Below are 27,254 nucleotides of genomic sequence, written 5' to 3'. Positions count from 1 at the left end.
GGAGCTGCTTGCTAAAGGCCAGGTGTGAGGTGTGATTAAAGTCTGTCAATAAGCCTGTTCTCCACGCTGGCCTGTGTAGGGTGACACTCAAGGCTGCACCCAGGATGACACAGTTAGCAGGTCCAATTCGCAGTGTCACCCCTCCATGGGACAGAACCAGGACTCCAGCTGAGATGGTGCCCCCCCCCCCCGGGCAGCACCTGGAAATGTGGGGAGGCAGAGAGCATCGATGGTCAGAACATGCGTTGACCCATAAATGGACAAGCATAGTGGATAAAAATGGCATTGCTTAATGTGACAGTACCCCCCCCCCCCCCCCACCCCAACCCACCAGAAGCATGTGCTCCGGCCATGAAGTCCAAAGGGGTTAGACAACAGGGATGGAACCAGACTGGACTCTGGACTAGACAGGGGACGACAGAACAGATGGTAGACAGGACAAGACCAGACAAGACTAGACAGAACACTAGACAGACAGCAACACCAGACATAAGAGCAGTTGCAGGACATCACTAAGGACATGGAGCGGATAAAGGAAAAGCTAGGAACCACAGGTACAGCAGTCCTGTCAGACCCCAAAACAGGACGGACAGGTGGAGGGTCAACAAGAACAGGGGCACAGGATGCACAAGACAAGGAGAGATACAGGCGGGACAGAGCAACAAGACAAACACTGAGGCACAAAAAGGAATAACATGGGGCATCCAGGGAAGCCAGGCGAAGATTCGGGGCTGGGGACCCTCCTAGGCCCCTTTCCAGGTGAGGCTGAACTCTGCCGAATCACAGGACCAGAGGGTCTGGGAGGGCCAGCAGGGCCGGAGGACGTGAGGAGTTGGCGGGCGATGAGAGAACCGCAGAGCAGTAGGGCAGCAAGGAGACAACAGGAGAGGAACAGGAAGATGACAAGGGACATACAGGGCAAGAGCAGAGACTGGCAAACCCTCTCTGGGAGACAGACATTCTGCCTGCCGCTTTCTTGGGCTCCTGTTGATTCTGGTGACCAGAAACTGGGACCAGAGTAACCGGAGTCTGGGATGAAGGAGGGACCCACGTAGCAGGACCCAGGGCACTCCAGCAGGACATCCTCTGGATCCATCTTCTCTGGGCTGGTGGCAGCCTGCAGGCATGTGCCGGTGGGACGTCAGGATAGAAAGTGGGCACCAGCAGGCCGTCAGGAGATGAGGTGGGCGCTGGCTGGACGTCTTGGGACATTGAGGTGGGTGCTGGCCAGGCATCAGGGGACAGAGAGGTGGACGCTGGCCTGACATTATGGAGCAGTGTGGCAAGTGTCGGCTGGTACCGGGAACAGGGAACCGTGTCAGATTCTATGAGAAGCCTAGAGGCAACCAAGGCCTCACCTGTGTTGGACACTGTGGGTGCGGCCTGAGCGGCCCTCTGGGCTGGGAGCCTTAAGTGCGGATGTAACGACTGCAACGGCTGGCTCTCCTGGGCCAGATGCTGTAGATGCAGTGTCTTTCAATCACGAGTGCGCTTCCCTAACCATTACGTCACCACTGCTCACTACTATGTGTACTATTAAAAGAGGCAGTAGGGTCTTGTCCAGCCAGCTGACACAACGTTTCCACATTTAATTGGAACGAAGGACAGTAGGAAACATCTGTATTGTGTGCAGACTTCCAATAAAACCACGTTGAAGCAAAGTCCAACCTCTACTGTGGTCCAGCACTCTGTCAACTATACAACTAGGAGTAAAGCCTGTTCTTCTGTGCTGGAGAGCTTTGGGGAGCATGTTTTGGTGAACAGGGGGATCACAGTAAATCCCAGAGAAGCATCATGTTGTCAGACTTCAAGTGACAATGAGGAGGCAGGTCGCCCTACGGCAAACGACATGGAGTCGGCGGGCTCCTTTTCTCCAGAGCACCCCACCTCTGCGGGGTTCAGCACACTCACTCCATTCCAGAGGGCCCTGAGGATCTCCGCTATAGCTGTCACACCCTCCACTTGGGAGTCCGGGGAGAGGGCGGCTATGCCCTCCGTCAGAGATGGGCCATTCTCTCTGGGGAAAGATGTACTGCGGCCTGAACCAGCGACATTAGGTATGCTTGACACAAGCAGCAGTGATCGGCTGTAGGGACCTGGGGAACCTACTGGGGCTTGTCGAGTTCCTTCAGTCTGTTGGGTGCCAGGATGAACGACTCTGGGAGCAGGTGTTGTCAGACAATAAACTGGGATTTACTGGGATGAAGATGGGAGGCTAGGGAACGAGCAACACGGAGGGCACCACATCAATGGGGAACACAGGGCCAGGAAGCACTTATACAGGAATAACAAGGGAACAGACTGGAAGTAGCTGGGAGTGTTTAACATGAGGGATGGAACGAGACGCGAGACCAACGAGCAGCAGGCATGGCTTATTAGAGCCACGTCAGGGAGGTGGCAGGACATGACGTTTGGGGCTATGGTTAGGGTTAGGATTAGGCTTAGGTTTAGAGTAAAGTGTTTGTGGCAGAGAGCGGTCAGTAGTACAAGGACACGACTATGCCACCTGGGGAATTTCACCACAGGAAAAATTACTCTAAATTAAGAGCACACAAGTTCATTTACTGATTGGAGCTGGACGTGTTTGTACTATTGACAGTTTGTTGAAAATATAAAACCAAGAAACAAGACAAGCGCTTTAGCATCAACGACCTTAAAAAATAAACCAGCAACCAGCCTTTGGCCACTGGCTGACAAAACCCAAGCAAGAAACAGGTGTCCGGTGAAGTTGATCAAAAAGGGGAATGGAGTCCCCTAAACACACACACACACACACACCTGTGCTCCACCACACTGATCCCCACACAACTATACTGCACACGGTGAAAGTGTGAACACCACCACCCCAGACCAATCAAATCTTAGTCAGCCAGATCAATAGAGGCAGCCACTGGTATACAAATAAACGGAAAACAAAAAGAAAATACCCCAATCTAACCAAGAATCTGAGTGTTGAAATCTATGAAGAGTTCAAACAATGAGTAACAGAATACAGGCCGTCACTCTGCAGCAGTCCCATACAGAAAGAAAGGGCGGCCTAAAGTCTGTTAAGTCGCAAAATTAGGGAATGAAACAGCTCCAAATGCAGGAAAAGGTGCGGCGATCCTTGTCCAAGGTTGCAGTGTTGATGTGCTGCCACCTTCTGGGAAAACGATGAACTGATTTTGAGATTAAGAACATGTATGGTTTTCTGGTGGGTGGCATGGTGGTGCAGTGGTCAGCACTGTTGCCTCACACCTCTGGGACCCGGGTTCGAGTCTCCGCCTGGGTCACATGTGTGTGGAGTTTGCATGTTCTCCCCATGTCATCGTGGGGTTTCCTCCAGGTACTCCGGTTTTCCCCCCCACAGTCCAAAAACATGCTGAGGCTAATTGGAGTTGCTAAATTGCCCGTAGGTGTGCATGTGTGAGTGAATGGTGTGTGAGTGTGCCCTGCAATGGGCTGACCCTCCATCCTGGGTTGTTCCCTGCCTCGTGCCCATTGCTTCTGAGATAGGCTCCAGACGCCCGTGACCCAGTAGGATAAGCGGTTTGGAAAATGGATGGATGGATGATGATGATGACGATGATGATGACGATGATGATACGTAACTTTCCTATGAGGCCACCGCGGCGCCCCCTCCACTTGTAACTCCCTTCAATAACGAACACAAGTTGATCTCTGATCACGGGCATTTATTCACATATCTATCCCGTCAGGCATGCCGTGAGAACTAGATAAAAAAAGCACATAAATCATAAAATTAATCAGCAAAAACACAGGCATTCTCCTAAAAATAACCAAAGACAAACAAGAATACAGCTCGCTCACGCCATTAACTTGCAAATTGGACATAAAATCTCATACCTCATTGGCCGTGATAATTCAAGAGGAGTTAAAGAAATAAAACTTATGACTGCAGCTTATACAATAACTCCAATCCCCATGAATATTGACACTTATAAATTAAAACACTTTCTCAGCCTCATAACAAGTCCCGCACTTACCTGAGCGAAACGAAAATGTCACCAGCAAAACTGACCAGACCGCAACTCAAACGCCAGATTAGTTCCTCTATAGAAATACTAGAAAGCTCCTTACAAACGTATGCCTTTAATTATAATTATGTTAATTACTAAATTCTTCATTTAAATCAAATAATGCTGCGGATTCAGTTATGTTTAAATCATTCTTATATTTAAATTAATTAAATAAATGTAAAGCAGCATAACTGATCCTAACAGCAGTTACACTCCTCCATCTGTTAGTTTTTAATTTAGGGCACTGTCTTATTATTTAATTTAGGTTCACATTCATTCGGTTTACATGTGCAGCATTTAACAGACGCTTTTATCCAAAATGACTTCAATTTCTTAACTACTATATAACATGTGGTAACATCATCAAAATCACACTTTAGATAGTTGATTTTTTAAAGACTGAACTGCACTTTAAAGTGTGACAAAGTGCTGCTCTGTACTTCTGTACTACTGGTAGAATCTGGAGGCCATTAGCTGGGAAAGATGAAAAGAATTGAGGTATGAACATTATGTAGTGAAGGCTTCGCAAATAAATCTGCCGATCAGCTGGCTGTCATGACTTTCACAGTCACAAATAATCCATGTTGTTGCACATTTAAAAACGATGTCTATGAATAGATATGAAGGTGATCAAAAGGCTACAAAAAACACTGACAAATCCTGACAATCCCCAGTCATAACAACCACTTTTGAAAGGCCAATACATCAAAATGTATTAGAAAAAATATTGTAGGTCAGTGAAACGTGTCCCACCCCAGTGGTTAAATGACACAGAATTTGATGCACTCCCCAAAGGTGTGGCCCCAAGTAAAAATACCAAGTTTGGCGTCAAACGACCAAAGAATTGCTAAGATATGTTAACACACAGTGATTGGCGGCATCACCATCAAAATCATTTGAATGTGATGGACAAATCGCTTTGCAAGTCAAAAGTCCCTCAGGTTTCACTTATGAGGCTGGGTACTAAGACTATCCATCCATTCATTTTCTATACCGCTTATCCCACTGGGTCGCGGGGGGTCTGGGGCCTATCCTGGAAGCAATGGGCACGAGGCAGGGAACAACCCAGGATGGGGGGCCAGCCCATAGCAGGGCACACTCACACACCATTCACGCTCACACGCACACCTACGGGCAATTTAGCAAGTCCAATTAGGCTCAGCATGTATTTGGACTGTGGGAGGAAACCGGAGTACCTGGAGGAAACCCCACGATGATATGGGGAGAACATGCAAACTCCACACACACGTAACCCAGGTGGAGACTCGAACCCGGGTCCCAGAGGTGTGAGGCAACAGTACTGACCACTGCACCACCATGCCGCACCCCTAGGTCAATCCATTCAACAGTTATTAGCCACAAGGCATGTTTACTTATTGCAACACCACCTAGTGGTGGAATGACACTATTTTTGTTCTTATTCCTCAGAATTGGGCCCCAAGTCCAGTCACCAAATCAATTTTATCCAATCAAAGTTTTGTTGAGATATGGTCACACATCCTGTTCAGTGGCTTTGTCATCAAATTCATTGGATGATAGTGGCCATAGCATCTGACTTTTAGTAATTTTTGGTCACAATCCCTTCTAGATGATGCAACCCAAATTTGATGATAATTTGATCAACAGCCTAGGTTTCCAAAAAACTTTTTTTTCAGAAAAATTCAAAATGACAATATGACAGACTTAATTAATGAGTGCAATCGAAGTTAGACAAGCCATGGCTTTAAACACACCAAAGATCATAATCCCAGGCTTAAGAATTCAGAATTTACATGCAGAAACATATCTTGAAATTTGACCTGATGGTGTTGCTACAGGAATGAATGGATTAAACCCAAATTTGGTGAGCCAGTATTTTGGATGGGCCTGTGTCAGGGTGCCAAATTAAAAAATTGAAGATTGTACCAAATTTTTGGCCTGTGCAAAATGTTCACTAAAATCCAATAACAAATCATTGCTGAGTTATTGCCTGACATCCTATTTAGTGGCTTTGTCATGAAATTCTTTGGACGACAGTGGCCATAGCATTTGATATAGCATGATTCTTTGAATACCTTTCGGTCCCCTATATTGTAGATCATGCACACCAAGTTTGGTGGTGATTGGATCAACTGCCTAGGACAAGTTCACAAAAGTAGGTTTACTGAAAAATTCAGAATGACAGAAAATCCAATAAGGAAATTAACGGCAATGGATGAATTTGAATCGGGATGAGCAAAGGATTCAGAGGAATGAAAGATCACAAATCTAGGCCAAGGGGTGTTAACATACTTCATATATCAAGCATAATACTCGTAAGAAATGAGTTTATTATAAGAATGTCCGCTAAAGTCAGCTAAAACTGCTTAATTTCATTCTTTTTAGCTTTGCTCTGACTTTAGCTGAGTATTTTGTTCACCCTGGTGCTTGTTGGTAATACCCCAGTGAGTACAGTGCACGCCCCCTCCCCCAAACAGATTCTTCCCAAAAAAATGCGCCAACTCCCTTCACGAGGGAAAGATTTGGGATCCATTTAGCCTTTATTTATTTCTAATAGAGTATAAACGACTCACATATTTTAATTAATTACTTACATTCAGTGCTGTGTGTGGTTGTGCATTGACTTTAATAGGAAGGAGTGTCTGCAGGTTTTCTGCCACACACAGGTACCAGCCCGTGTCCTTCCTCTCCAGTCGCCTCATTGTGACACTGAGCACTTTATTAACTCTTTCATCACTGAGCTCCACAGGCCTCCCATCCAAACTCCCAGAATTCTCTACACAGGAGCCCCTGCCCATCCTACACCACATCATGTCAATGTAAATGTCAGTATAGTGACACTGAATACTGACAGTGTCTCCTTTCATAGGCGTCACCTCCTGTTTGTCCACAAGCTGCCCTGGAGATCCTGAAGACACAAATCAGAAACAAAGGAAGCACTAACGTTTGCATAACAATAAGATATTCTCACTATGATTATGAACCAGTAACAAGATGTTTATATCGTCTTTCCGTACATTTTATGCATATCTATCGCTAAGCTATGACATTTGTCATATTACTTATCATACTTAACACGGGGGCAGCATGGTGGCGCAGTGGTTTGCCCTGCTGCCTTACAGCAAGAAGGTCCTGTGTTCAATCCCAAGTCCTTTCTGCGTGGAGTTTGCACGCTCTCCCTCTGTTTGTCTGAGTTTTCACCAGGCGCTGTAGTTTCCTCCCACGGTCCAAAAGCATTCAAGAGGGGTTGAATGGTGAGTCTAAATTGGTCCTGTAGTTGTGTGTGCACCCTGTGGTGTGTTGGTGATTCCCCAGGGTTGGTTCCCACTTGTGCCCAGTGTTCTTGGGATAGGTTCCAGTCCCCAGGCAACCCCAGTTGGAATTAAGTGGCTTCAGAAAATGGATGGATGGATACTTAACCCCCTGTAGAAGCCCATGTAAACTGATATGGTTACTTTTTCCACGCTACATTTATCATATTGGGAAAAATTTAAATGCATAGCAGCGGCCCTTCTACCTCCGACGAGCTAAAAGGTGTGGCACAAGTCCCCTTATCCTCAGGACACTTTATAACTGTGTCATCAAGAGCATCCTAACTGGATGCGTCGCCGGCTGGTATGATAGCCACACCACCTACCCCAGCAAAGCTCTGCAAGAAGTAGCACGGTGTGGGGAATATCATTATGAGATGAGCTTCCTGTCAGGGTCAGCTCCTGTTGTCCCAGTCTTGCATCCATGGCTTCTGGCTTTGACCTTGAATAGGATAAGTGCTACAGCCAATGGATGGATATTCCATACTTACATGCACTTCACACATTAAGGTCAAATGACAGTATAATTTTCACTATATATAATATGCAATATTAAGTATTAACATGGTCTATATGAGGAATTATGTAACTAAAATTAAATAAATTTAAAGAATATATACCATGCAGTGCTGGCCTCCCATCTGCAGGGTAGGCCACACGAATCCCAGCCATAGTCTATGCCTATGTGTATAGACTTTGCATGTCCTGAATATGTCACATTAGACATGGATTGATATCAAGCTTGGTACTTCATGATTAAAGCTAAATCAATAACGTAAAACATTCCCATTTAAATATTCAATTGCTTGGAAAAAGGCCTATTTACCAATTAAACCAGTAGCAATAGCACATAAATCCATTAAATACACAGATTAAGTTTAATATGGTCTCAGATATTACAAAACCTCATGAATAATACACTGGCATTAGGTCTATATATTTGTGTGTTTTTTCCCCCATTAGCCTAGCCTACTTTTTGTCTCTGGGGAAAAGGATACGAATGAACTCGCATGTACGCTAAACATGACTTTATACACAAACACGGAATGTAGTGTCCAGTGTTCAAACTCATTGATTTCAGGTCATTTTCACCTGTTGAAATGATTGAAGACAACAAAAAGATCATTTAAAGCATAAATGCATTTATTTTCTAATTAGATGTCAGCAAAACATTAAACATTTCTATGTAGTAATTGCAAGAAAACAAAAAGAAAACAAAATGTACCATTTTAAGTTTCTGCTACTGTGACATAACACTGATATCAGCGCATTTAACAACGTTACACATGACAGGCTAAACTATTCCTTCTAAGCTAGGTATCCTAAACTCAGTACGTCCAAACAAAAGCAAAAACAGAAATACTGTCACATGTCCAGGGCGGATTGAGAGCGACAGCGTGTCATGGAGCAAGCAGAAACAGAGAGTGGACGACTCACTCAGGGATTCAAAGGAGGAAAGGGGAAAAACACTAGAGACACTAATAAAAACAAAAGCAGACCACGAGGGGTCAAAAACAAGACAAGGAACAACAGTAATCAAATAAGAAATCGGTCGGTGGGTCACAAGCTTTTTTTTTTTTTCCCTCCACCACCCCCCCTCTGCGGAGGACCACTTTATTGTGCCCGAGATGTTATTTCAGGTGGAGTCTAGGACCCAACCTGACACGTGTGTATAGACAAACAGGCACACACATATACAAGCATACGTTCCCACCCTCATGCAGACATAAACAAATATTTACACATTCACCCAACATAGAGACACACAGAAATGAACGCTGTACACATACTCTCACTCCCCATGTATACTCTATGTGGACCCCTATTTTTCCTCTGGCGAGGAGACCAGAAGATCACCCCGGACCCCGCAGTAGCCGAGAAGCCCACCAGCCCAGACCCCGACCAGCTGTTCCTCTCAGCCCCAAATGGCGAACAGGGAACGGGGGTGTGAAAAGACCCCATGCCCCCCTTCGCCCGCTCAGATGTGGTGTTGGTGTGTGTTGTTCTAAAGTGCTTTTAAAACAGGTGAAGGGCATGGCACTAACCACCCCCTGCCGACCAACAGCTGGTGTTAGCTCGGCCTCTCCCCAGAGCCCTCAATGTCTATGTGTGATTAAAATTGAGATGTGGGCCCTGGCACCAGAGGTAAGGCTGAATGAACAGACCGCCCTCTGGATGCCATTCTGTGTGCCCATCCCCAACGCCCTAAATGTATGTGTCGTGAGAGAGTAAGTAATGAGAGTGTCTACGTTGTAGTGTATGAATGAGGTACAGGTGGTCGCGAGGGGACAGAGGAGGAATACCTACCCTGCATCCCAGCAACGCACCTACACCTCAAAGCCCTACATGTGTGGTGGTGTGATGGAGCGGGAGGAGGGAAGCATTTAGGGATGGGGAGGAAAGGAATGGGGGGGGCAAACAACCTCCCCCCCCGGAGCCAGCTCCCCCGCTGACCCCCATAGGCACTCCCCGTTCCCCGAAATCCATCCAGGGAGGGGGGCCCAGGCCCATCCAGACCGGGGCCCAAAGCAGCAGCACCACCGGGCCCCACAGAGCCCAAGGCGCCCCACCGGACCCCACTACAAAGGAATAGCTACCCCCGCCCCAGCATTCAGTCAACTCCCAGACTGCACAAGACAAAAGACATCCAAAGACATTGTACCTCTCTGAAAGGTAGAAACGTTTCACCGCTCGTCCAAGCAGCTTTGCATGTGCAAATGCACAACCCCTCACTCAACAGAGGTAGAGGCATTAGGCACAACCTGTCTCAAATTCAACCTGCGGCCCTCTCATCATTTGCCAAAACAAAAATAATTCCCAGGAAAAAAACAGACCCAATTCGCACCTCCACCAGGTGGACCACCCTTAACGACCCACTCTATTGGAGTAGGAGGGACTCGTTACATCTACCCGCAACTCCCCCCCCCCCCACTTTGTTTCACTCAACGAGCCCCCTTATACTACTTACCCAGGAGGATAAATATGTGGACACTTACTACCTCCCTCAGTCTGAAGAAGCTGATTGGATGAGCAGCGAAATGTTTCTAACTTTCAGAGACAAGTCCAGTTGCCACGAGTCAACCACCAGAGAGTATGGTCTAAGGTTGCCTGGTCTTTCTGTTCCTCTGTGGTGAAGGGTACCTTAAGGGTACCTTCACCACATTGCCATTTGACACTGACACCTTCACATTGCCTGCTTCTAAATCGCCAACGATCAGTTCTTCCAATAATAATTTGTCCACCTTAGTTTCAACAATATCCAAATTTATAGCATTCAGCTGGAATTCACTGTTTACAACTTCTACTGCCACATCCACAATTTCCAGTTCAAATGCTTTTTCAAAAGACTTTTCTCTAGTCTCCTCCACTTCAACTTCTCCAATTTGTACTTGTACAATTTCGAAATTAAATTTACTTTGATCTAAATATTCGAGATCAAACTGGCAGAGGTCTACCAGCACAGCTCCTATCTTCAGACTGTCTTGATGGTTGTCTACAGGCTTTATGGAGATTGTCCTGTTATTTATCACAAAAGCCTCCAACCCATGTACATCTATCCCCTTATCCCTCCCAAGCTGGCTAGTGGGTGGAGTTACTTGGGAGCACTCCTCTTCATCACCCCAGCAGATGATCTCTTCCCACTTGTCCCAGGCTGCCCAATAAGCATCATCCGTCCAGCTAACTGCCTTGGCAATTCGCCTTCGGGAATGTGACTCAGTGGAACTGTCAGCCTGGTCAGAAGGTGATTCTGCTGGGGAGCACAGCTCTTTCTCATCTCCCCAGTCAATCACCTCTCCCCACTTGTCCCAAGTTGCCCAGTATCTGTCGTCGCTCCAGCAAACAGCTTTCTCCATTCGTCTGATTCTGAATGAGGAAAAACAACATACAGGCAATGCATTGGAGCTGTCAGTCACTCCTGACATGTGGACTACACTTCTGCACTGACCCACACCTTCCCAATCAACAACCGCATTACTGCACAGGCAGAGCTGCTATCTTTGGTCAGCTGGCTGGCGTGAGATTCTCAATTCCAGACAAGTCTGCACATTCATCTCCATATGTGTAACAGTCTTACTGCCTTGTAAATAGTCTGGAGGGTTTGCAGACTACCCCAACACTTTTGATGCAGCTAATTTTAGGTTTATAATGGAACAAAACAGATTGACTACAAGAAATCTTGAGTGAGGGTTGGCAACCCTGCATATGACACTAACTAACCTGCACATAAAATTTAAATATAATCCAAACAATATACTGAATTTTACACAAACATATTTCAATATACAGTCATACCTCGGCTCACGAACTTAGTTCCTGACCTGAAAAGTGCGTGACCTCAATCAATTTCTCCCATTTCAAATAATGTAAATATGTATTATGTTCAATATGTTTAAACCTCAGAAACGCTGCATTTTCTTCAATTTTTAATATTTTTCTGTGATCAAGAATCCATCCATCCATTTTCCAAACCGCTTATCCTACTGGGTTGCCTATCCCGGAAGCAATGGGCACGAGGCAGGGAAAAATCGAGGATGGGGGGGCCAGCCCATTGCAGGGCACACTCACACACCATTCACTCACACATGCACTCCTACGGGCAATTTAGCAAGTACCCGGAGGAAACCCCACGACGACATGGGGAGAACGCGACCAAGAATATAGACTTAAATTAAAATAACCTTACTTGTAACAAATAATGCTGTTGGCACGTCAAACTGTCGGTGCAGCGGTAAGAAAATCGGGAGAAGACTAACAATAATAGAGGATTTATAAATGGAAAAATAAGTTCACACAACACGTTATTCACCATGAACTATGACATATCGCCGTCTTTCTCTTTAGGTCACTCTAAACATACATATATACACTTCGAGCACGCGCAGTACAACTCAACGCCCCCTACCGTACAATCAAATTATGACAGACTGTGCACATATAACTGAGAGCATACATTTACATGCTAACAAATGCTAAATTAAATAAAACATTAAAACTGAGCATACGCTGGTCGCTCGAAAGACGCCAAAACACGGAAAAGAACCACAAAACATCCCCCCAAAACACTACACAATCAACATTACAAAACTGAGTAACAGTCAAATGCAGTAATTTCGAAAATATGATTTTTTTTTTTATTATTATTATACTGGACATTTCTTCGCGTTTCGGGTGGTTTTTTGGGAAGCTTTCATTAGACCCTTTTCGGGACGTTTGTGGGTTCGCGGCCCGAAACACGGTTCGACAACCAGTACAAAACATTTTGGAACATCTGGTTCGTAACCCGATTTATTCGTGATCAGGACTGTTCGTGGGTCGAGGTACCACTGTACATACAAAGACAGATACTAAATAATAAGATAAGTTATACGATAAAATGGGAGCAGAAGTGCAACGTACCTTGCCATCTTGGTGCAGAAAAGCAAGTGAAGCCGCGTCTTTCAAACCGGTAGCTTCCCACGTGCGGAGGCATCAAATGTAACCAAGCAACAACATAACTGAATAATAACATCATAATACGTATAGTTCTTATATAATAATGACAGTTTTATAAGTTTTTTATTTACTTTTAGAAGTAAATAAGAAAAAAAATTGTGTAAGAACTGCAAAGCAAGAATATAGTAGTAAGCATGAATCACACATTCAGCTCTGGATAATATCAGACAATGACTTAAAGACACGTGAAATGAATTGCACTCTTTGAGTCTGTCTCTCCCCAAAGCACTATGCACGGTAACTTATTTAATATGGGAATTATAAAATGACACTTTGGTAACATTGCAAACTGTTGTATCGCGATACATAGCGATCAGTATGTCGAACTGTCACGCCCAGCTCGTACGATCCTCATGTGTGCCATGCCCCCCTGATTATCCACGTGTGCTTCCCCATTATACCCAGCTATGTCCGATTAATTTCGCCCAGTCCTGTCTATTTCAGTCCATGTCTTGCTTTCTTTCCTGGTCCGTCATTGATGTTAGTTAGTCGATGTTCGTGCTTCGTCCCGTTTTAGTGCTAATAAATCCTGTTCGGTAACTGTTCGGTATTACATTACATTACATTTCTTTAGTACTTGTACTAATTACACTATTTTCGCTTCCGCTAAATATGGGATCATGACGATGGACTCTATATAGCAAAACCACTGCCGAAACTAAGTTATACACTAAGTTAGATCTGCACCCATCATGCTATATAAAATACTAAAACGTCAGCTAGTTAAGTATGATGTCCATAGCTTCACGTCAGTGATTTATGTCAGGGATATACATTGACGTCATCAAAGTTTGACGTTTGAATAATAAATAGATAATAAAGCATAATGTGCTGCGTGGGACGTGTTTTATATGTGATCAGGTCATCAGAGCTGTATTATGGGATGTCACCAAGACAGGTAATGCTAATACTTAAAAGTAAATAGCATAATCATACAATGATAAGAAAGAGAATAAGGCAAAAACATTTCTTGAAATTTGGCCTGAGGGTGGCGCTAGAGTGATGGATGGCTTGAACCCAAATTTGGTATGAATAGTTGGAACTGACCTCTATCGATGTGCCAAATTTCAAAAAAGTTGCCAATCAGCTCTATGGGCTGCCATAGACTCCCATGGCAAAAAGCATAATAATAGTGAAAACTACTAAAAACTATAGGTATCCTAATAATAATAGACTGTCATCTCTAAATTGCCCACAGTGTGTGAGTGAGTGCATTCCCTGCAATGGACTGGCATCCCATCCAAAAGTATACCATTGTGTCCTATGCTACCTGGGATAAGCTCCAGGCCCTCGTCTCCAGGATATGCGGTATGAGGATGGATGAATAATAATCATGTTTATTTCAATTTCAATTATTGGCAAATATAAACATGTACCAAGGATAATAGCAATAAATACAGTATGCCAAAATAAATGCTAGAGGAGAATCCTGCAATTCCTGCCCCAGTCCTGGGTCTGGGGAGTTTATTCTCACTGAGATTGCATAGGATTCCTCTGGCTGCTGTTTTTCTCCCGTACACGTGAAGTGCTACTTCTTCATTGCCCACATGTGAGCCAGTATGTGAGCCCTGATCCGGGCTACCATCCCGCCCAAGGCATTTCCTCTGTATGCTGCTTCCTGCAGCCCTGCAGTGGATAAAAGGAAAGGACAATGGTTTGTTGATTTATAGCACATGTATTGTTATATTTTATATTATTCAAATATACATTACTCAGTAATAACTCAGTAACTACTCAAGTACAAATGATGAACAAATAAAGTAACTGTTATGATTAAGAATGAACGAACGTGGGATCAGTATATAACTAATACTTTCTGGTTAATTAATAAATTAAGTAAGAGTGTACTACTTCAGGGGCGGCATGGTGGTGCTGTCATGCACGGCTCGTACGATCCTCGTGTGTGCCACGCCCCCTGATTACCCACGTGTGCTTCCCTGATCTTGCCCAGCTGTGTCCACTTATTTTCGCCCAGTCTCGTCTATTTCAGTCCATGACTTGCCTTAGTTTCTGGTCCGTCATTGATGTTAGTTATTCTTAGTGCTGTCTGCTCCGTCCCAATCCCGAATAAATCCCCGTTTTCCCCGTACTCCACCTGCTTGCCTGCTTCCTGCCCGCTTGTCAGCCTGTGCGCACTACCCGCTTTAACCAGCGAACTCTGACAGGTGCACTGGTTAGCACTGTTGCCTCACACCTCTGGGACCCGGGTTCGAGTCTCCGCCTGGGTCACATGTGTGTGGAGTTTGCATGTTCTCCCCATGTTGTCGTGGGGTTTCCCCCCACAGTCCAAAAAACATGCTGAGGCTAACTGGAGTTGCTAAATTGCCCGTAGGTGTGTGTGTGAGAGTAACTGGTGTGTGAGTGTGCCCTGCGACAGGCTGGCCCCTCATCCTGGGTTGTTCCCTGCCTTGTGCACATTGCTTCCGGGGTAGGCTCTGGACCCCCCGCGACCCAGTAGGATAAGCGGTTTGGAAAATAGATGGATGGATGTACTACTACATTATTTGTGCCCCCTCAAGTAAAGTGTTGCTCCTAACTCATCTGGTCTTTTTATATGTTGTTAAAACATACTGAATTAATCCCTGCAAGAAATTCTTTGAGTGGGTTAGAGAGAAAATGCAGGAGACTGAATCCAGGACCTCAGCTATATCTTTTTTAAGTGTTTACCTGTAAACAGTCAAGACTTAACTATATGGGCTCATACTAAAATTAAAAATTCATGGCAAAGTGTTACTCCATTTTGAACAATATGAGCAGAGTATGCACAACCTTTTTATGTGAGACACAGCTATATGCACTATATATTTGTGCTTCCCCTAGACTTCCTGAGACCTTAAATAGTGTGACATTTGCATTAGCGAAAGCCTTCGTTTTAAAGATGACTTTTCATGTTTTCACTTGAAATCATGTGGAAAGATCACATCTCCACGCACAAAGCTCTTTCATATTTCCTGAGAGCCATATTTCATATTTGCTGGCGAGCTGTCTCAAAATTTTATCAGTTAGATTCCAGCCCCCTTTAATGCCTCTGCAAAGACTGAAAAAGATCCATCAAACGGTTATTGAATTATGGTCTTAGCAGGGTCAAGCATCAAAACTGCTGCTTTTTTCATTATCACTATGTGGCGCTGCTTCCATTTTGGGACTGTTTCAAAATTAAATCAGTTCTAGTCCCTCACCAATACCTGTACAAAGATTGAAAAGGATTCGTCGAACGGTTTTTGAGTTATTGGCTTGCATGCCAAAGTATCTGCAGCGACAGGGGAACAGTGCTAAAACCAAAAGTATTCCCTGAAGGCCAGGGAATACCATCCATCCATCCATTTTCTAAACCGCTTATCCTACTGCATCGCGGGAGGTCCGGAGCCTATCCCGGAATCAATGGGCACGAGGCAGGGAACAACCCAGGATGGGGGGCCAGCCCATCACAGGGCACACTCACACACCATTCACGCACACATGCACTCCTACAGGCAATTTAGCAACTCCAATTAGCCTGAAGGCCAGGGAATACAACAAAGGTAATTTATGCTTACAGATCTGAAATCAGCAGATCACATTTATGCACCATTATGTATGTTACGTTTTTGTTGCTGTTAAGCGGAGAACTACTACATGGGAGAGAAGTGTCCAGGCTGAAAAATATCTTCTGGAATTTTACTGAGGTCAGCATGTCATTGGCCCCAAAGTGGCATTCCCATATCAGTTGAAATATGCAATTGTCTGCATGCATAAACTTGCCTCTTACGCCATACTCCATGCTAGGAAATAGCTATGAAAAGATTGTCCTCATACTCACCTCAATCTGGGAATACTATTGTTGTTAAATAGCTATGCATAAGATTACATTTGCCATGGCTGAGACTGAATCACTTTCAATCACTACATGATGGTTATTAGGCATTTAATTACTAGCGGCTGTCAGTGATTGTTAATTGCTGTATAGTAACTTGGGAGAATGACACTGTGGATGCTGGAGCAACCGATGCTGTGTGCAGACTCACCCCTTTAATACGATGACAGTGTAGTTCTGCTTTAGCGGGATGATTACTGTGCATCTGGTGACAAAGATTTACGATGGATAATTTAAAACCCAAGTACTGGAATACTTTGCCAAACAGAACATCCTGATGAGCAAATTAATTTCATTATGAAACTTTAAAATAAAAGTTATTTTTGGTGATGGTAACTTTCAATTCCCCACGATTCCCCAGTTCCAGTCCTGCAGGCCTAGTCTGCACCCAGATTTTAATACTCAAACACCTTATTCAGCTCACCAGCCAATTGCCAGGTTTAGTAGGTGTATTTGACAGGTCCTTGCAAACTGGTTCTCCAGGACTGGAATTGGGGAAGCCTGATATATAGCATTATATACTGTACAGGTCCTTCTCAAAAAATTAGCATATTGTGAAAAAGTTCATTATTTTCTGTAATGTACTGATAAACATTAGACTTTCATATATTTTAGATTCATTACACACAACTGAAGTAGTTCAAGCCTTTTATTGTTTTAATAATGATGATTTCGGCAAACAGCTCATGAAAAAGTGCTCCAAAATCTCCTGATAGCTAGCTGCATTGACCCTGCCCTTGATAAAACACAGTGGACCAACACCAGCAGCTGACATGGTACCCCAGACCATCACTGACTGTGGGTACTTGATTTCCGAATGACATGCAAAATTTGCTTTCATCCGAAAAAAGTACTTTGGACCACTGAGCAACAGTCCAGTGCTGCTTCTCTGTAGCCCAGGTCAGGCGCTTCTGTCATTCGGAAATCAAAATTTTGGAGCACTTCATGCTTCCATCTGCTGAAAAGCTTTATGGAGATGAAGATTTCATTTTTCAGCACGACCTGGCACCTGCTCACAGTGCCAAAACCACTGGTAAATGGTTTACTGACCATGGTATTACTGTGCTCAATTGGCCTGCCAACTCTCCTGACACTCTGGATGAGCTTAAGGCCGCAATCGAAGCATCCTGGGCCTCCATAACACCTCAGCAGTGCCACAGGCTGATTGCCTCCATGCCACGCCGCATTGAAGTAGTCATTTCTGCAAAAGGATTCCCGACCAAGTATTGAGTGCATAACTGAACATAATTATTTGAAGGTTGACTTTTTTGGTATTAAAAACACTTTTCTTTTATTGGTCGGATGAAATATGCTAATTTTTTGAGATTTTGGGTTTTCATGAGCTGTATGCCAAAATCATCAATATTAAAACAATAAAAGGCTTGAACTACTTCAGTTGTGTGTAATGAATCTAAAATATATGAAAGTCTAATGTTTATCAGTACATTACAGAAAATAATGAACTTTTTCACAATATGCTAATGTTTTGAGAAGGACCTGTATAACCCCCCCACAGCCAGATGCCACTGTAACCAAATAATCAATGTTATTCACTTCACATGTTATGGCTGATCAGTGTATAACCTCTGTATCTCAGTTACGTTTCAGACTGTTTTGCTACATTGTGCAGATTAATATACTGTGTTCATAATAAATTTCAAAATTTCCCAAAGTTCAGCACATTGTCAGTTTCACTGGCCAACACACTGATCATCGTAACATCATCAAGTTCTTTAGCCAAATGAGGTGTGCTGAGCAATGGGAAACCTGACACTGCAGTACAGAATCATGCAGCAGGACTGGGAAAATGTAAAAACACATTTTACCTCCAAGGGCCACTGTTCTCCAACCTTTTTTCAGCAGTCTTACACGTCTGTAAACACATAAAATATGTTTGCACATATACTGTACTGATCCTGAGAGGATTAAGATGGCAAAAATATCAATTGGGCTGGTGATTGCACAATATTTTAGAAGCTAAATTATGAAATGTATGACTATATATATTACACAATGATAAGGTATAAATACAGAAAAGCTACATACCGTTGGAGTGAAGCTGAAGTCCTTCCTCTCTTCTAGACAATGGAATCAATACAAATGAAGTTTTGCCACGACATGAGAAGCCAGGAAAGTGAAGCAGAACATGAACAGGAACATTATTCAGCCTTGGCTGACTAGGTCTGTATTCCGGACATTACATTCATGATTTAATTTGATTGTAAGGGCTTGAATAATTTTAACTTGCTTGCAGGTTCCCTATGTACAGTATGTATTACCTTTCCTGACCTTCGGAGGTCCTCCCTCCTGTTTCGGAGCATTTTTAAGGCTTTTTCCCGAATTTCCTGCTCTTTGCCGACGAGGCTGAAATTACATGAAATATTCTGTTAAAACACTTTATTTGGTGTTTTACCTTGTGAATTGAAATTTTAAGCACTCATTGTGCTTTATGTGGTAAAAAAGTAATAGAGAAATTAAACTATTTGATTAGAAATATTGATTTTAAACAATTTTATGAGGTACAGACTTTGCTTATGACAGGGTTCCAGTCAATTTCCGCTCCCTTGCAGGCAGTGGTCCACATTTGTGATGCACCCAGGGATGATCTTACAACAGCCTGGTGGAGATGTGTAGAAAAAATAAAGATATCAGTTTTGCACCAAAAACGTTAGAATAGAGAGGAGTGCAGGTGGACATAGAATGAGCAGAATGAATGGTAGCAGTATTTCTGATGTGATAACCACTTATTCTGCTGATTCTACTTCCACCTGCACTGTCTGTGTTCTAACAGCTCTGTCCACTTTAGTTTCTATTTCCAGGACTGTGTGATACTTACACTGAATCTCTTTTGTTCAGGTGTTGCCGCTGATTTCCCTGCTTATTTTTTAGGAAGTCTTCTGCTTCCACTCCAGACTGATTGAGGGAAAGATCATGAAACTAAATATGATATATTCTGTAACCATGACTTGACAGCAGTATGTCTGTGAAACCACAAAAAAACACAGAGCTTGCTATCAAACAGACAGTTTACTTCCCTTTAGTTTTAAAGTGGAAATTAGGGATTTCTTCAGTCTGAGGTTTTTGGGGAACAAAAGGTAAACATCTTGCTCTCCAATGTCCACAAAATCATCCCCTGTCACACCTTGTTCTTCATGGTAAAACAGAGAGAAAATACATTAATCCACATGACTGTAACTATAAAACCCAAAATATTATGGCCACACAGAAATTGAAAAAATAACAATGATTATGAATAAATTAATAATAAAACCCCATAATATAATTAAGGCACGCAGAGTGAGCACATAGCAGGCATAGCAACAGTAAGTAAGGCGGACAAAGGGGCAACTGAGAAGACTGCATCAGCAAATTTAGCATATTTACCATAAACACAACACTGATAGACTGTTATCAATTTAGCATTACCATATACAGTACAGTACTGTGCAAATGTCTTAGGCAGTCCAAAGAAATGTTTAAAGCTGTTTATCTGGGTAGCAAGTGTACTTTGGCTTAGAACAAAAAATACAATTTAACATTAGAATGTGTGCAAATTAAGAGTAACACAATAAAAACTAGTAATAATTTCTTCTGTTTTCTAAAAAGTTACTGATATCTAGTTGGATGGCTAGATGAACACCGCTTCAGTTCCCAAACTTCTCCTCAGGGGCACCTCAGTCGTTCTGATTTTGTTAAATTTCACCAACAGATGAATTAAATAATTAAATATATTGGTTTAAAAAGTCAGTGAGAGATTGACTAGCTGTATGAGGTCTGCTAGTGGCCAAGTCAAAAAATACATGGCTGCACTGGACGGTCGCTGCAAATACTAGGATGATTTTAGCAGAGGTTCTGAAATGGCGAAGCTGACACACTTTGACAGGCATCATATCATAGTTTTACACCAACAGGAGGATAATCTAAACATCATTTTCTTTGCCTGCCTAAGACTTTTGCACAGTACTGTATATATATATTTAGGCCCTCAATCATGGCCTTACAATGGCTGAGGCTGGTCGGCCGAATGACTGGAGAACAACCATGTCCACAACCATCAAACATTTCATAGAGCCAACAGGTATGTAATCCAACAATGTGCCCTGTACTGTAATATTGTCCTCTTACTGCAATGCTTCATATTACAGTATCCATTTGCATTTTATATTACACAGTGAGTTTTACTTTATACAGTTACATACTGGATGTATACTGTAGCACACATGTCGCGTCACTCATGGTCACACACACAGATTAACCTCCCCCCAAACCACAGGCAATATGCCAGGACAAGCAGTGTAGTACAATCTTTTATTAAACACGCAAGAGCAACCCCACTACTTAACACACAGGGGGGGAAACAGAATATCTAACACCACGAAGGGGGGGGGGGGGGGGGGGGGGACATGCCCTACATACACACCTTTCCCACTGAATACACCCCCATAGAATTAGCACTTCAATCTCCCAAATTCCTGTGAAAATGTTACTGCGATTGAGCATGTACATGAGCGATTGACTACACACCAATACAATCAAAATCCAAAATACACATGGTAAATGTGCTTTTCTACTTTTATGAGAACTGAAAGCACTTTACAATTCATGCCTCACATTCACCCATCCACACACCGGGGGCGGAGGCTGCCATGCAAGGCGCCAACCTGCACGCCGGGAGCAATTTGGGGTTCAGTGTCTTGCTCAAGGACCCTTTGAAGGGGTCAGGAGAAACCAGGGCTCGAACCTGCAACTCTCTGGTTGCTAAACGATAGCACTACCTCCTGCGCCACCATCTTCCCCAAATCTAAGGAGAAGGAGGTTCCTCGGAGCTCCGAGATGTGTTTGGCTATAATAAATCTCAAATATAACTATATGACATCGTTTTTCATAACACCAGCATTTATTTTTTAGGTTTGTCGAGCTCCGTCAAAACAGTTGAATTAGAACGAGCCCATTATGTAACTGGAACCCCTCCCACATGTAAACACAGTGAGGCGCTACAGCGTTGGTTTGTTGTCTGAGGCTATGATACTGACCACAAACACATTCTCAAATTTCACTGTACCAATCACAGCATATGCAGGCAGAAAAATGATAGCAAAAAACATTCAGCATTAGATTCTAAAACCATCTGTAATGTCTGTGTTTATCCAGTGGACCATAAACTAAAATAAGTTTTTCTATTTCAGATTCTTTCAGATGTTTTAAAAGAATAAATAAAAAAATCATAATAATTAAACCATGCATTACTGACTATCAGACAACTTCAACAAGTTACCAAATGGATGCAAAATCAAAGATATTCATTTGCGCCTGGCACTAACCATGTATTTCTTCACAGTACTAAGCCATAGAAAGGTCCCCAATGAAACCCCTGCATTCCTGCATCGTAGATACTCTAATCTCAGCATTTATAAGATTCTATTTGTTTCTACTGTGCAAAATTATTTGTAACACAAATGTCTAAACTGGCATGAGAGACAGATTCAGCTCTTGTGAAGACTGGCATGTGAAACTGGAAAAGGCACTGGGGAAATTCAGTGCACATAAAGACAGGCAGTGCCACAGATTAGCACTGATGACATGGATTCAGAAGATCAATCCTGTTAATATTCAACCTTCAGATGAGCTGGAAAGAGCAGCAGCAAGTGAGGAAAAATCTTCTGAACTTAAGTACTTGGCACGGCAAGGCCTGGCTTTTCGAGGTGTTGGTAAGGAGAGTGAGAATTTCAAGCAGCTTCTAATGCAAACAGCAGAGGACGATGCAGAGCTGACCATGTGGCTGAAAGGTCACTTTGATTTCACCAGTGCTGTTTAACTGTAACGCCTGTTCCTGGGTTGCCCTCAGTCCTTGTTATTGGTTATGATTCTCACTGTCCTGCACTGTGTCTTGTTAGCTGTGTATTTAAGTGCCTGTTCTGCTTCTGTTCTTTGATGGTTCATTATAGCTGTATGTTGTATGTATGTATATAGTTCTCTAGTTGTGTTTATTCCATCATTTAGTTCATTCCTGGTCATTTGCTGTTTATTTTGGATCCATCCTGATCCTTTTGGTTTTGATGTGTGTGTTGTAATAAACCCTATTTTTCCAGCCGTGTCATGCACTGCCGCAACCAGAAGAGGGCAGAAGATATGGCACAAAAACAAAGGAAGAAGCCTAACTTTAAAAAAACTTCAAAAAACATCAAGACTCATCCAGCATGGGGTGGTGGGTTAACGAATAACACAAACAATCAAAGAATAAGCAAACAAATGAGAGAAAAGATGCAGAGATGACTGAGAAGCAGGGGATGACTGGAGAAGAGACGACAGGACCAGAAGACAGGAGGGATACAGGGAGAGCGGAGAAGACAGTATAACTGAAGAATGGGAGAAGAGGAGAGACCACAGAGGAAGGAGAACATAGATGACTGGAGGGGAGGGAATATAGGAGCAACAGAGAGAAGGAGGAAGGGCTGCGGAGGAGAAGACAGGATAAGAGGGCAAAATGTGCGCAGAGAAGGACAAACACCCCCACTGCCCAGCAAAGTGCACTTGTAAGTAAACCACAATTTTAGCCTTGGGCTCAATATCTGGACTTGTCTCTGTGTAGCGATGCATAGAATCCCTGACACTGGTTATGACTGTACTGTATTAGTCCTAAACCTGCCATTATAGTGTAAGGAGAAAAGATTTAAAAAAAAAAAATTTTTTTTTTAAGGTAGAGCGATGTAGCCCCCGGAGAAGTCCCCCCCCCCCCAAAGCCCTGTTTGTTCCCTTCTAGCTACCAGATGAAACTCACAATGCACCCCCACGCCACCTAACTTCTCTTCCACATGATGCACCTTATTTATCCTTTGAATCCTTTCCATTATTGAGTATTTTTCAATCCATTTGATTATAAGCTTATTACACTGTATGTACATTAGTCAGCCACATATGCTGTACGGCTTTGTTTTCTGGACAGTCTGGGCTACTCAGATGTGTCATAATTCGATGTGTAAATGCTGACAGTCTTGATGTCATCCTTCTTATCAGGAAAAACTACTTGTGTATATAGATATTTCTCAATTTTTAGTTTCATCTAATATAAAAATTGGCAGGCAGTACAAATAGAATCTTATTATCTTATTATCTTTCCCAGAGCAGCCCTCGTCCCTGAACCTCCCGTCCTGCCTTCCCTGCCAGCCCCAGGATCTCTCGTCTCCCCTTCCCTTCGTCTCCGTGTCCTGTGCCTGCCTGTTGGACTGGATCTCCCCGGCTACCGAATCTACCTTCTGTCCCCGACCATTCTTCTTGCCTGGCCCATTGAAAGCCTGTTACCTGCTCGATCTAATAAAGATCGCTCTGTTCCGCATTCCTGGGTCCGCGTTTCCCTGCCGAGGGTGTCCTAACAATTATGTCTCCAGTAATAATTTTCTGCTAATAGCATTAATTCTCTTATTTCGGTATCGGTGTACTGCATGTACATGTTATCACCATCAAAGAAAAAAACACTTAATAATTAAAAATAATAAATGACTTATCAGTTATTATTATTGTTTTTGTCGTTTATTTAATCGTGTAGCAATACTGCCACTTGTCATATTATTAATTGCGTATTTATATAATATTAACCAATGACCAATCTCTGTATCTTACTAGCATCTTTTGCGCATTTGTCTTTGTATCAGCCGTAGCGGTCTGCAGGGGGAATCGCAGAAGCTGGAGTTTCTTAGAGCGCTGCATGGGTTTGGACAAACATTAGGTATTGGTAATATTACTGGACAAAAATATATCGTTATTGGTGCCCACCAAAGTTTCCAGCACTAGCTACAAGAAATGGGATTGAATGCATTTGCTCGTTTTTATTTGTATTTATTAAAAATAAAAAGTTTTTTACGTTATATCCGTGCTTTTTAAAGGTTATATCTCAATTTTTCAAAAGTAAACACAAAAAGGATGACACTTAATGCCCCCTCCCTGCCCCCACCCTATTTAGAACGTTAGCGTTCCATTACGTAAAAAATGCAGTACTACGTCATGATGCACCGCTTATAAATAATCTGTTTGATAAGGGAGAAGCAAACACAAACGATTCGTGAGTGCATCGTACGTGTTGTAAGAGCAAGTGAAGCTGAAAGACATTGACAGTTAAGGTAAGGCCTCCCCTTCAAAATGTATACTTCACTTAGATCAAAGGTCTTAAACTAAAAAAAACGCTGGGAGATGCTAAACTACCGACCGCAAAACGTGCAGACTGGCGGATGTCAATTGCGCTGGAATGACATTACATGGTTTTAATTTTTCTCTGATATCGGCCGGCCAGATACAGTAATTTGTTTGAGACCCCTGAATTTAAATAATAATTAATTTTTATAACGATGGTGGCCTATATAATGTGCCGATTTGCTTGTGAAGTTGTTCAGCTGGTTGACATGGCATTGATTACTGCTTTTTAAGAAAGAGCATGTAGTCTCACACTAGAGAAGTCCATTGCTCAGTTGTCAGCATGCTCAGCGTGTCGCCTGTGATGTGTCCTGCACAGCAGCAGGCTACATTGCGTTTAATGGACTAATACTTCTTCAACCCATTAAATGATTCCTTTCTCTCTCCCTGCCAGTGATGGCTCCCTCTATCAATCTCTTCACCTTCCTCGTCCTGTCCCTGGTGGGGGGCAGCTCTTCATGGGACTTAGCTTCTCCTTGCGGATCCGGCTCCATCCTGACAAGGCCCTACACGGCCTTGTGTGAGCTGGATGCGGTGTGGGGCTTGGTGGTGGTGGTGGCGGCAGCGGCGGCGGCCCTCGCCTCGCTGATCCTGCTCCTGGTGGTACTGTGTCGCCTGCGGAAGATCACAGAGGCTGAGGAGCGCAGCGGGGTGGCGCCGCTACTCCTGCTGCTCGCAGCCATATTTGGGCTCTGTGGCCTCAGCCTGGGATACATCGCTGAGCACCAAGAGAGCCTCTGCTTCGCCCGGCGTGTCCTGAGGGGGGTGTTGCTTGCTATCTGCAACACCTGCCTAGTGTTCCAGGGTCTGCGACTGCGCCGGTTGGGACAAGGTGCTCATAGCCCCAGCACAGGTCAACTGATGGGGCTGGCGGTGGCCTTGGCCGTGTTGGATCCGGAGTGGATCCTTCTAGCCACGATGTCCACGTGCCAGCCAGCCTGTGAATACCAGCCGCTGGACTTTGCGCTGGCCACCACGTATGTGCTGGTCCTGCTCCTGGCAGCACTGGTGGGGGCGGCCTGCAGTCTGTGGAGGCAGCAGCCACGGTGGAGGTGCAGGACCATGTGGCTGCTCATCACCTGCCTGGCCTCAGTCCTGCTGTGGGTGGCCTGGATCACCTTCTGCCTGTATGGCAACGCGGCGCTTGGCCTGCCCCCAACATGGGACAACCGGGTACAGGCAGTGGTGCTGCTGGCACAGGCATGGCTGCTCATACTGCTGCACGCTGCTCCTGAGGTCCACGCCACCTTACGGCCCCCGTCCCGCATGAGAGAGGCCAGTTTAGAGGAGGGCCTTTCTCACCTGTAGTTTGGAGCAAACCGGGACTTCGTGTTCAGTGACAACAACTCAGGTATGGTACTTTGTTTTCGCTTCTTTGACCTACTCTGTGACTCTGTGTGTACTTGAGAGAGAGCATAGCCCTCGCTCTTTCCTCACATGGAGCCTCCAGGCAGAGGTCGGCAGCGGGTAGAACGTCAGCGAGCCGAAGAGCCATCAGAGGGAACAGGCAGAGCTGGGTTGAAACGAACAGTCAAAACCGGCAGAGAAATGGAGCACTGGACAAAGCAAGACTAGAGTCAGACTCAAGTGACAAGCGCAAATCGAGAACAGGCAAAAAAAATAATAATAATAAAAAAAAAATTTAAAAAGACACATTAAAGGGAAACGGAACTGCAATATGTAAATAAATTTAAAACAACAACCATGAAACAAATTTAGCTAAATGGATAACATGCACAAAAAAAATCTCAACTTGTTTAAAAGACAATTAGACATGAAACTATAAACAACAATCTTTGTCACTCACCTAATGCGAAGGTTGGTGTTGTTTAGCATTTACTAAGCGCTGTATGTCGGGTTGAAGGGAAGAAAGTTGCAAGCGGAGATCAGACTCGACGTTAAGCTTATTCCGGTATTTTGTCTTGAGTGCCACCAATGCAGAAAATCCTGCTTCACATAAGTATGTTGTCGGAAATGGCATCAAAAACTTAAGAGCTTTGTCAGAAAGATCAGGATACTCTGAGAATGTATGAATCCAGAAATCCGTCAATGTTTTTTGAGAAAACGTCAATTTTAAAGCACTGTCACAAGACATGTCAATGAGGCTGTCGTGCTCTTTTGCACTTAAACTTGTGACGGCTCCCTCACACAAGTTTGCAAAAGGATTTTCCATCCAGGCAACCTGAGCATCTGGAGATGGAAAGTAGTCATGCAACTGGCTCTTCAGTCCTTGGAGATGCTCCTCAATCAGCTTTTTAACCAAGGTGGGTAGGCTCATGGCTTCTTCTGTCAAAAGATGTGACAAATTTTCAAACGATTCAGAGTTTGATTTGCGAATTCGTCCGGCCCAAATGTCCAGTTTCTTTATTGTGGCTTCGATTTTATTTTGGACTTGAAACGCTGTCACTGATTTGC

General features: G+C 43.8%; 4 protein-coding genes across 8 annotated transcripts in view; 2 read left to right on the top strand and 2 right to left on the bottom strand.

Moving 5' to 3' along the window:
- The window catches only part of LOC125721467 (NACHT, LRR and PYD domains-containing protein 12-like), a 247,462-nt gene that overhangs the window by 90,741 nt on the left and 129,467 nt on the right, over nucleotides 1-27,254 (top strand). The window lies entirely within an intron of this gene.
- LOC125721464 (NACHT, LRR and PYD domains-containing protein 12-like) overlaps nucleotides 1-27,254 on the bottom strand; it is a 388,574-nt gene that overhangs the window by 313,118 nt on the left and 48,202 nt on the right. The window lies entirely within an intron of this gene.
- Nucleotides 8,435-12,784, bottom strand: LOC125721495 (uncharacterized). Of its 2 annotated transcripts, none has more exons than XR_007385766.1 (2): nucleotides 11,994-12,369; nucleotides 8,435-11,173 (listed from the first exon to the last, which is right to left on the bottom strand). XR_007385766.1 is itself a non-coding variant. In XM_048997443.1 (2 exons), the coding sequence occupies exons 1-2, from the start codon at nucleotides 12,712-12,714 to the stop codon at nucleotides 10,408-10,410; spliced, it is 774 nt and encodes a 257-aa protein (XP_048853400.1). In that variant the 5' UTR covers nucleotides 12,715-12,784; the 3' UTR covers nucleotides 8,435-10,407. The 2 variants fall into 2 exon arrangements, 1 of the variants encoding a protein (XP_048853400.1); XM_048997443.1 differs by lacking the exon at nucleotides 11,994-12,369 and adding an exon at nucleotides 12,707-12,784.
- On the top strand, nucleotides 25,320-26,213 carry LOC125721459 (G-protein coupled receptor family C group 5 member B-like; the record flags this gene model as incomplete). The annotated part of the gene is made up of 1 exon (XM_048997373.1): nucleotides 25,320-26,213. A coding segment is annotated over one exon (828 nt), but the record flags the coding sequence as incomplete, so codon positions are not given.

This window comes from Brienomyrus brachyistius, unplaced genomic scaffold, assembly GCF_023856365.1.
Source record: "Brienomyrus brachyistius isolate T26 unplaced genomic scaffold, BBRACH_0.4 scaffold33, whole genome shotgun sequence".
NCBI lineage: Eukaryota > Metazoa > Chordata > Actinopteri > Osteoglossiformes > Mormyridae > Brienomyrus > Brienomyrus brachyistius.
The sequence above is the reverse complement of the archived record's forward strand: the minus strand, read 5'-3'. Positions and strand labels throughout refer to the sequence as shown.